Source organism: Microcaecilia unicolor, chromosome 12, assembly GCF_901765095.1.
Source record: "Microcaecilia unicolor chromosome 12, aMicUni1.1, whole genome shotgun sequence".
NCBI lineage: Eukaryota > Metazoa > Chordata > Amphibia > Gymnophiona > Siphonopidae > Microcaecilia > Microcaecilia unicolor.
The window spans coordinates 91,379,569-91,391,601 of record NC_044042.1 but is presented as its reverse complement, the minus strand read 5'-3'; the positions used below and the strand labels follow the sequence as shown (position 1 = coordinate 91,391,601).

Below are 12,033 nucleotides of genomic sequence, written 5' to 3'. Positions count from 1 at the left end.
GGTAGTCTTGGTGCCCCTCCCCTTTGTGGACTAATTGATGAATCTTTAATTCAAATTTAATTTTCTTTCTCAATTCTCATAGTTGCCTATATATATTTTCTAAAAGCTCATTTTCCTTTTCAAAGATGTTTCTTTGATTGTAATCTCTTAAAGACGAAAAAAAAGAAAAGTACAACTACAAAATAAATCACATAAAAAAGGAACAGAGAATGGGATCAGGAAGAGAAGAAAGGGGTAGCAGGAAGGAACCATCTAAAAGAACCTCAGAGAGGGTAGAAGAAAATATAGAAATCAGAGTGAAGAGGAAATTTAGCAAAATGGACAATAAAAAATGAAACTATAACATACCTATAAAAGAAGAAAGAAAAGTGGGAGCAGAAGAAAAGAAGAAGATAGCAACAACAGAAAATACACCAAGAAGAAAACATAACAGTTGAAAATCTTGTGTTGAAAGATATTATGTTCATTGGTTTATTAATCTGGAAATGTAAATTTGTAGCATCTCTGATACCTCTGTTTAAAAAATGTGCTCTAGTGTTGCACTTTCCAGAGCTCAATTTTTGTCTAAACATTTCCCTTTCTAATGTATTGTTCCTTCTGTATTTGCTTTGCTTGTGACTTGGGTTTGGCTTCTGTGCAGGGATCTATAAGTGCAGCAGGCTTTGATCCTCACAACTTGGGTTCAATTCCAACTGCAGCTCCTTGTGACCTTGGGCAAGTTACTTAACCCTCCATCGCTCCAGGTACAAAGATTGTGAGCCCTCTTGGGACAAAGTACCTCCCTATAATGTGTACAGTGCTGTGGATGTCTAGTAGCACTACAGAAATGATAAGTAGTAAATAGCAGTCCTGCTTGTTCTGTTTCTTAATAAAGAGGTAGTGTTGCTGTTTTAGGAATGCTTGCACCGCTGGTTTTCATCAACGCTGTAGCCAGTGGCAGGGGCCAAGCCTTTGATGGGGACTGTGTGCCTGCTCCTCTCCCCTCAAAGTAAAGCTAGCTCTGCACCCTGAAAGTGATTGCCAGCACCTTTCTCTGTAGAAAAAATGCACTACTTCTATCTCATTTACAGATGAAATATTAAATTCAAGCCCTGTCTTTTCCATGGGCATTAAAGTTCTGTAGCCCAAAAATCATGCACTCATCCTAATCCCAGAATGACTAAACCTCAACACAACAAACATAGAAAGGGAGGACAGCAGAGAATTTAGCCAATCAGATCACTTACATAGCTGACATGCACATTGTCCTACCCTTCCCCCCACTTCCCAGGTGATTGCAATTCTGATGTCATTACTGCAGTTCAAAGAAGCTTCTGCACCAGGCTGGGGTTTCTGGGACTGAAAATTCTCAGTACAACCTGCAGTCACCTGAATGCATTATCTGTGTAAACAATGAAAGCATCCTGAATCTTCCTAAACTGAAATTCTTTGGAACAGGGGCACCATAAGAACAGACTTTCTCACGATATTATGAAGCTAAATACTGCCATAGCAATAAAAATAAAAATGATACAAAGAAACTAAAATGCAGAACGGCAAGGCGAGAGAGCGCCCTGCTCTGTGTGTCCCAGCTGCACTGAATGGCACTGATTATTACTACAAGTCTATTACGTATTCATAGAGCTGCCTGGGACACTTCCTAATGTTCTCAGTTATTTTGCATCCCCCAAGACAGCACTTAAAAGAAAGCCCAGAACAGCCAGCCCGCTCCTCCGGCCAGGCGCAGCTTAATGTGCACCAAGAAAATGTTGTTGTTTTAAAGCAATATTCTTAAACCTAGATAGAATCTAGGTAGGGAACGTCTTCACTCCTCTCTTATCTAGTCCCAATTTTAGGTGCTGCTGTGCTGTTCATTATCTTTAAATAATACTCACTTACATCCATCTGAGATACCCACGCTATGAAAACAACTAAACAGAGACCACAGACAAGAGTGTCCTAAAACATCAGACATATGAATACATCATGAATAAATGAATCATTAAAAGAAAAAGGCATTGGGATACAGAGGAGATGGGCAGAGAAATGACAAAATTCTCACTTCTAGGACTGAAGGGCTAACAATAAGACAATGGGGGAGAAGGAGGCGGTAGAAAGTTTTCCCCTGACCTTCCCCCGTAATCAATCCTGCCCAAATTCTCTACTTTTCTGGCATCCCCCTCACCTCGACTAACACAGGCAAGCTGCACCCCAATCGTGCTGCTCTACTTATACATATAACATTACAATAAACCAGTCAGACTCAGAATTTGAGAAATCATAGGTCGCAGCAATAAACCACACAAATTTGGAGGGCACCTGAGCCATAAGCCAAACAGTCCTTATCACCATCTCCCCACCTCCCAATGCAAGCTAGGGAGTTACATCATCTGAAGCCATGTTGTTCACTAGCTAATACCTGCCATACTTGACATCCACCATGACGGTATTTTGTAAGCCACATTGAGCCTGCTAATATGTGGGAAAATGCGGGATACAAATGTTACAAATAAATAAATAATGCATCAGGTCTTCCAAGCTGCAGAGCTTAACAACCCCATTCCCACTGCGCAGTTTAGCTAGGTGCAACCATGGGCTGCCTGAGAAAGGATGGGATGACTCCTCCCCAGTGGCGTACCAAGGGGGGGGGGGGGGGCGGTCCGCCCCGGGAGCATGCCGCTGGGGGGGGGGTGCCGCGCGCCGGTCAGCGTCGTTCGTTTCCATGCTCTCTCTGCCTCGGAACAGGAAGTAACCTGTTCCGGGGCAGAGGGAGCATGGAAACGAACGACGCTGACCAGCAGCGTGGCACCCCCCAAGCGGTGTGCACCCGGGGGGGAGGGGGTTCTTTCGCCGGGGTGGGGGGTGTCCTTTCACCGGGGGGGGGGGGTCGCGCTGCACGGGGGGGGGGGGGCGCATCGGCGATCCGCCCCAGGTGTCAGCGCCCCTAGGAACGCCACTGCTCCTCCCCCCAGCTCCTACTCAAAAATACTATCAGGGAGGAAGGGGGTTGTGAGTCAGAAAACAATTAAGCAATTAAGCTTATGACAAAAAATCATGAAAAAATTATATTTTATATCTATCTATATATTGTATGCACATAAAACCTGATGGATTTGAACCATAAGAATGTCCAGTTTATTCTACCACGGTTGAGCCCTCTGGTATTGGAGGTCACCGGGGCCTAACTGCAATCAAGTACTCACAGAAAAGTCAATTGTATGTAAAGTATATAGAATTTAATTGTTCATTCACATGGAGGAGTGGCCTAGTGGTTAGGGTGGTGGACTTTGGTCCTGAGGAACTGAGTTCGATTCCTACTTCAGGCACAGTCAGCTCCTTTTGACTCTGGGCAAGTCACTTAATCCTCCATTGCCTGCCGCATTGAGCCTGCCATGAGTGGGAAAGCGCGGGGTACAAATGTAATAAAAAAATCCCACTGCTGCTCCTTGTGATCTTGGGCAAGTCACTTAACCCTCCATTGCCTCAGGTACAAATTTAGATTGTGAGCCCTCCTGGGACAGAGAAATATCCAGAGTACCTGAATGTAACTCACCTTGAGCTACTACTGAAAAAGGTGTGAGCAAAATCCAAATAAAATAAATGGGCATTCCTAGATGAACCAATAAAACTGTAATAAGTGATACCCAAAAGAAGTAGAATGTTTCACTTTACAATACAGCATACAAACTCTGGTTTCAAATCAGTGACAGCAACACAAACTCCCTCCAAGACATAGGAGCCAACTTTTCAAAATTATTGGGGGTGCTAAGCCCAGTGGAAATAACCCTTCCTTGGACACATACAAGGAATTTTCTCAATATTGGGGATGCTCAAGCACCCACAGAGTCAGCTCCCAGACACTGTGCAATGTAAGACAAAACCTTGCAAACGGACACTCAGAAGCTTGCCATAAAGGTCTCCAACTGCACTACCCCTACCAACAAAAAGTTAGTACTGCAAACGTTCCAGCGATTGGGAGTGCAGGTCTTTTATTACACACAGGGGGTGACGGGCTCCTTTCCAGCTGGAAAAGACGGGCTGCTACAAATTCCTATTCAGAACCTACATATCAATTGAATCCCTTATCCCAGTTACACATTGAAAACACAGGCCGTCACGTAACAAAAAACTATGAGACAATAAACTAGAAACCAGTTCTTTCTTTCTTCTTAGCTCCCAACTGCTATCTCTCTATATTCTTTCTTTCCTTGCCCCCCCCCCCCCCCCCCCCCCACCGTACCATGTCTTCCTCTTGGATCATGTGGCATAATAAGAAGCAAGCAGTTGTGCATCAGATCATTTTCTCCTCCTCCTCCTCTGCTGGCCTGGGTCCACTGCTTATTTGAACCATGTGGACTCTGTACAGCCACACAGTTCAAATAAGCAGTTTGGCTACTACAAATATTACACAGGACTCTAAAACACACATGTACGATAGGTAAAATAGAACAGATGTGACTGATCTCTACTGAGAAACTATATGCAAATGGACATTACCTGACTCTTCCTCTCCAAGTTCCCCCCAATTGTACCTACCATATGTGTCCCTCATTCTACTACTACTACTACTACTATTTAACATTTCTAGAGCGCTACAAAGTGTACGCAGCGCTGTACAAACACAGAAGAAAGACAGTCCCTGCTCAAAGAGCTTACAATCTAATAGACAAAAAGTAAAGCATTTAAATTTAAAATATTTAAAATATTCTACCACAATATCATCTTGTATTGTTCATACCTCGTATTTGTTTCAGACCGGAATCGGCTAACGCCGTTAACAGTACTATGAAAGCCACATTGAGCCTGCAAAAAGGTGGGAAAATGTGGGATACAAATGTAACAAATAGATAAATAAATAAAATAAAAAATAAATAAATAAAATAAAAAAATACTACACCACAGCCGCACAAACATAGACAGACCCTCACCAAATACAGAACAAGTGATCACAAATTAAAAATAAGACAACAAAAATTAAACTGGGAACCCCAAGAAGTTAAACTCAGCAAGTACTACAACACTGAAGAACAGAAATGCATTTCCTTTTGTACTGAAAGCAATATATAGATATCTGAGACTGTGATGCATATTTCCCAGCACTAACATATTTCAGTTAAAAACACCTTTTTCTACCTCTGTTGTCTGGATGTTTTATTTTTCCATGATGTTAGTCCCAGTTTCTCTTTTCTGCTAATTCTGTTTCCACTGGCTGCTATTTTTTAATTTTCCTTTCTTCTCCCATGTTCATTCCCTCACTACACCTGTCTCTGACATATAGATCTTTCACTAAATTCCTCTCCTCCCTTTTCTTCTTTTCTGCTGCTCTGTTCACTCAGATTTCATCCTCTCTCTACTCCTTCACTTTTCATCCATCACCTTTCCATCTTCTTCTCTCACCCTCTAGCTTTCCAATTTCCCAGCCTCCAATTCCCTTTCATCTTTATGTCAGTACTACATTTCTGCCGTATGTAATCACTATCCTCCTCTGACTCTCTCCGTGACAATTTTCCAGAGGCCTCCCCCACTTGATTCCCATCATTCCTAGCATCTCCCCTCCCTATCTCTCACTCGACCCTTGTAGCCTAGCAGGGCCTGTGCTAGGGTGTCAGGTTCTCAGGTTCAGAGCTGGAGCAAACGTGAGCCCTTGGGCTGCTGCCGAGGAGCGACAGCAGCAGGCAAAACCCACCAACCAACACTGGGTAAGCACACCGGCAGGGACTGCAGGCACTGCCCAGCGAACCGGAACACATGGACTAGAATCCCCCGGACTGGAGGACACAGGACTGCAATCTCCCGGACTGGAGGTCACAGGACTGGAACACACACCGGACTGGAACACAGTGGACTGGAGCGCACCAGACTGGAACACACACCGGACCGGAACACACTGTACTGGAGCACACTGGACTGGTCCGCACAGCTTCACCTGCGTTTGGCCACTACCCCCCCCCCCCCAAGGGTTGAGCCCTTGGGTTCGAGTGGCCGGCAGGACTTACCGGATACCGGATGACACAGGGACCAGGACTGGAAACAGAAGTACTCCTAAACCTAAACTGATCTAAGTGCTCCCAAGCCCTAACCCAGCAGGAGTGTTCCTAACAGAAAACTGACAAAAGGACTTCCTAAGCCCTATACTAAACAGGAGCTCCTAAGCCCTGCTCAAGAAAGGGACTTCCTAAGCCCTAAACTAACAGAGCAGGGAACAAAACACAAAGCTAACACAGGTGCTACTAAGCACCAAGCTACAAGCAGAGCTCTACACTAACAAGCTAAACACAAAACTAACAAGCTACCTAAGCAATGCTCTAGCAAGCTAGATACAAAACTAACAAGGTGCTTCCTAAGCACTACTCTGGCAAGCAACCAGAAGAGCTCCTAGCACTAAAAGGGAAGACAGGGGAGCCACAAGGAAAAAGCAGGGAAGCTAACACATAAGCCAAAAGTGCTTCTAAAGCACCAAACACCAACAGCAAAGACTGCAATGCTCCCAATAGCACAAACACCAGAAGTACTTCTAACAGCAAACTCTGCAGTGTTCCTAACAACACCAAACCCTGAAGTACTTCTATCAGCAACAGAGCTTCCAAAGCCCTACACACAGCAATGCTTCCAAAACCAAGAGGGAAAAGCAGGGGAACCATAAGGGAAAAGCAGGAAAGCTAAACACACAGTCACCAGTGCACACTGCACTAACACTAACCTGGCCCTTAGCAAAAGCAAGCAGGGAAACTAGACACAAAGTCAGAAGTGCACACTGCACCACCCTACCTAAAGCAAACACCACCGTTGCAAAGGCCCTGAAGGAAACAACACCACTTCCTTATCAAGGCCCTCCCTGATGATGTCACACTCCCTAGACCTAGGCAAAAGCACACTGACCCAGAGAGGCCCAACCCACACCAATGCAACACTGTGAAGCACTTGAAGCCAGTACACCCAAAGAGAGGTAGAGCTAACTCAGTCCACTCACACAGCTGTGGTAAAGTGAAACAATTAGAGTCATGCTGCTGGAAGCTGCCAGCACAGAGAGAAAGAGAGCCAGCTGCTCAGAAAGGACAGACAAAAGAAACAGAAGCCAGCTAAGCTGACCACCAGGAAAAAGGTAAGTTTGAGAGGGGTTATGACCACAGGGGTTATGACCACAATCATAACATAGGGTCTCTGGCGCCCCCTGCAAACTATCTGTTGGCGCCCTCCGCCCAGCATCTCCTTTCTCCCTTCTCGCTCCCCCTTCTCCCACCCCGCCCCCTTTTTCAGCCCAGTGCCTTAAAAGGTAAAGAGCAAAAGTTTTTTTTTTTACTCTACAGCTTTTTAATTTATTTGAAAGCTTCCCATAAGTAGATATTTATATCAAGAAATAAAATTCACTGAAACTGAACACTGAAAAAACACACTGCCTCATCCTGTCATCTCAACATAACAAATGCAAACCCACAACCATAAATACCTCAGAACACACCCTCCCTACCTAAGATAGTCTAAAAATACTCGGCGTCACAATTGACCGCAACCTTACCCTTGAAGAAATGTCTTTTGTACCTAGTCGTTCTTTAAGTTCTCAAAGCGAGAGACGTTTTTCTCTTCCTTCTGTTAACTGTTTTAGGCTTGAATGTGCCCATATGCATATTGTTACTCTTTGCTTTTTTCTGTGGAATAGTATTCCTTCATATATTAGGAATACTGATGATCTCCTAGAATTTCTCAGAAGCATTAAAACTTTCTTGTTTAGTTTTAGACTGTTTTATATTTTGGATTCATATTTGTACAGTTCTGCTTGTTGTATAGTAACATAGTAACATAGTAGATGACAGCAGAAAAAGACCTGCACGGTCCATCCAGTCTGCCCAACAAGATAACTCATATGTGCTACTTTTTGTGTATACCTTTCCTTGATTTGTATCTGTCTTTTTCAGGGCACAGACCGTATAAGTCTGCCCAGCACTAACCCCGCCTCCCAACCACCAGCCCCGCCTCTGCCACCCAATCTCCGCTAAGCTCCTGACGATCCCTTCTTTCCGAACAGGATTCCTTTATGTTTATCCCTCGCATGTTTCCGTTACCGTTTTCATCTACACCACCTCCCGCTGGAGGGCATTCCAAGCATCCACCATTCTCTCCGTGAAAAAATACTTCCTGACATTTTTATTGAGTCTACCCCCCTTCAATCTCATTTCATGTCCTCTAGTTCTACCGCCTTCCCATCTCCGGAAAAGGTTCGTTTGCGGATTAATACTATCCATTGTGGATATCCTGAAAATCTGACAGGTTAGATGAGTTGTGAGGACTGGGTTGAAAACTCCTGGCCTAGGGGTAGGTAGCTCCAATTCTCAAGTGTTAGGAATTGGCCTGCTTTACAGGAGAGCCAATCTGGACTCAATCACATATATGCAAATCTGTTTGAACACTAGACTTCCCTGTTTCTCTCTAAGACCAGGAATGCCTACATCTGGTTTAACCTAAAGTCAGAGGGAAAATCCACAGGGTCATATTTTTAAGAAAAATCACAGAAAAAAAAGTAATCTCATGTAATGTGATACACATTTCTATTGATCATATATGATGTACTCCAGAGGTGTACACTAAACTTGTTTTTTGTTTTTTTCATTTTTTACATTTTGTAATATAGCAGTAACTTAAATGGTGCCGGCCTCTAGTCAACTAGGGTCATTTAAAAATACACAACTGGAGAGGGCAAGAGCAACTGAGGATAGCTCCTCTCCTCAGAGACCCATAGATGAGCTAATGGATGGGGTGGCGTAGAAAGATTTTTTTTTTTAATTTAGGGCCCTGTTTACTAAGCAGCGCTAAGGGCGCACTAGTGTTTTTAGAATGCTCTAAACATTGGCACACGCTAAACGCTAAAGACACCCATAGGAATATATGGATGCCTCTAGCGTTTAGCGCACACCAATTTTAGGTGCGCGTTAAAAATGCTAGCGCACCTAACAGGGCCCTTAGGCAGCAGAGGATTCCCCCTCCCCCCCCCCCCCCCCCCCAACAGGGGCTGGGGCTAGCTCCTATACTGTGGGTTTTAAATGCAGCCACTAGGTGTCACCCTTATTGAACACCACAAACCCTCTTCCTGTGGAATGGAAAATGCTACTTTCACAGCATCCTAACCCCTCTGTTTACTAAGCCGCACAACAATGCCGACAAAACCCATTCAAAATGAATGGGCTGTGTCGGCATTAACGCACCAGCAGCTGCTAGCATGGCTTAGCAAATAGGATGGAATTGATGGTATTTTATGATTTTATGTATTATTTTATTTGTATTTTATGATATTTTTGATTTATGTATTATTTGTTTATACAGCTATTTATTTTGTATTTTTATTATGCATGTAACTTTTGTAACCCATTCTGTGTGTTATTGGTAGAGCAGGCTAAATACTTGATTAATTAAATAATAAACAGGAAATGTAAAGAGCCACATAGGCACAGATAGCAGGAGAGCCACATAGAGAAGTCATAATTTCTAAATACCTCATATAGGCAACAGAAATTAGCCCAATGAAACAGGCCATTAAACCTGATTGAGCAGGATGCATATCGCTATTAAGCACTAAAAGACTCACTGTAGGTGCAAGAAAATCAATCAACGGAGGTTATCAGTGGGAAAAACTTAAATGATTTCATATGTAAAGAAGACACTTACTAAACAAGATAGCCAAAACTACTGTTCAAGGGGTGTCAGTAAGTGCCCCCCCCCCCCCCAAAAAAAATTGCCACATGGCAAGTGCTTCACTTGCCGCACTGCCGTTTCTTAAAAAAAAAAAAACAGCCTTTTACCTGCTGCAGTAAAAACATGCACTGATGCCAGTGCAGGCCCCCTTGTACCGCAGCTTGGTAAAAAGACCCCATAGTAAAATAGTAAATGTCGGCAGGTAAAGACCTATACGGTACATCCAGTCTGCCCAACAAGATAAACTCATTACATATGGTATGTATATCTGTTCTTGATTTATCCTTGCCATTTTTAGGGCATAGACTGTAGAAGTCTGCCCAGCACTGGCCTTGTTCTAAAATTTCTGAAGTTGTTGTCAAAGCCCCATAAAAGCTCCACTCCGGCCCATCCAAATCTAATTCAGCCTCCATCAGGGCACAGACCATAGAAGGCAGCCCAGCACTGGCTTTCCTATCTAATCTCCCCTAATCTTCTTTCGATCCAATCCTTCTAAACAGGATTTCTTTGTGTTTGCCCCATGAATTTTTGAATTCCTTTACTGTTTTAATCTCCACCATCTCCTGCCGGAGGTTATCTACCACCCTTTCAGTGAAAAAATACTTCCTGAGCCTGCCCCCTTTCAACTTCAATTCATACTCTCTATTGCTACCACCTTCCTGTCTCTGGAAAAGGTTGGTTTGCGAATTAATATCTTTCAAATAGTTGAACATCTATATCATATCATCCCTGATTCTCTTTCCTCCAGGGTATACATGTTTAGGTCAGCAAGTCTCTTCACATACATCTTGCTACGTAAACCCCCAACTATTTTTCTCACTTTTCTCTGAACCGCTTCAAGTCTTTTTACATCCTTAGCAAGATAAGGCCTCCAAACTGAACATAATACTCCAAGTGGGGCCTCACCAATGACTTGTACAGGGGCATCAACACCTTCTTTCTTTTGCTGGTTATACCCCTCTCTATGCAGCCTAGCATCCTTCTGGCCACGGCCACCACTTTGTCACACTGTTTTATCACCTTGAGATCTTCAGACACCATCACCCCAAGGTCCCTCATCCGAGCTTACCAATTTCTCCCCTCTTATTATATCCCTCTCTATGCAGTCTAGCATCATTCTGGCCACGGCCACCACTTTGTCACACTGTTTTATCACCTTGAGATCTTCAGACACCATCACCCCAAGGTCCCTCATCTGAGCTTACCAATTTCTCCCCTCCTATCTCTTTTGTATTTCTGAACCTCAAGTGCATCACTCTGCACTTCTTGACATAAAATTTTAACTGCCAGACCCTTAATAATTCTTCTAACGATTGGAAATCCCTTCCCATGGTTTCTACTTCCTCCAGGGTATCCACTCTGTTGGCTATCTTCGTATTATCTGCAAAAAGGCAAACATTTTCTTCTAACCCTTCAGCAATATCTTGCTCTAATATATTAAACAAAATCAGTCCTAGCACAGACCCCTGAGGCACTGCTCTACTCACCTTCCTTTCATCAGAGCCGATTCCATTTACCACCACCTTCTGACGCCTGTCAGTCAACCAGTTTCCAATCCAGTTCACCACTTTGGGTCCTTGTTATTCCGGATGTGAGCCCTTAAGCCCAGGCCGAGGCCTAGTATAGGATTTTGGCCAAGGCCTAGGGTAGACAGAACAGGCCATACGCACCACCCCAACCACCAAGCCCCGCACACACACAACAGCCAACAGGCACCACCAGAAAATGGGAGATAGAGCATTCAGGTGGGCCTCACGGCCGATCAGGAACCCACTCACGCAGAGTGCAAGCAAGCGGGACTCACAGCCAACCGGGAACCCAATCACACTATGGGAAGGGAGAAAGAACGAAGGTTTCCCCAAGGGACTGGAGCATAAGCAGCGCACACAGTGCAGGGTGAGACACAAGGGTAAGGGTGAGAGACAGAAGCCTCTAAAGGTATACACAAGGCTGTGCCACAGGGAAATCAAGAATACAGGAAGCTCCAGAAGGGAACACTCTAGGCTGTACCACACAGCATTCAAGGGAAAAAAGGAACCAACTATAGGAATACACTCTAGGCTGAACCATTCAGCACTCAGGGAAAGGAGAAGCCACTCAAAGGACTACTCTAAGGTGTGCCACTAGGCACTAAAGGAAAAAGGGATACCACTCATAGGAATACACTAGGCTTTGCCACACAGCACTCAAGGGAATTAGGCTGCACCTACAGTATACAAAGATACAGGAAGCCCCACAAGGGAACACACTAGGCTGTACCATACAGCACACAAAGGAAAAGGGAGAACTACCTATATGAATACATAAAGCTGGCCCCACAACACACAAGGGAAAAGGGAACTGTTATAGGAATATACGGGGCAGCGCCAC

At 44.2% G+C, this 12,033-nt stretch overlaps 1 protein-coding gene across 1 annotated transcript in view; it reads right to left on the bottom strand.

The window, feature by feature from the left end:
• The window catches only part of LOC115481905 (corticotropin-releasing factor receptor 1-like), a 288,268-nt gene extending 283,987 nt beyond the window's left edge, over positions 1-4,281 (bottom strand). Inside the window, 1 exon segment of the mRNA XM_030221359.1 lies at positions 4,220-4,281. Coding sequence (XP_030077219.1) covers positions 4,220-4,240 — 21 coding nt within the window. The 5' untranslated portion in view covers positions 4,241-4,281.
• Between the last annotated feature and the right edge of the window lie 7,752 nt (positions 4,282-12,033).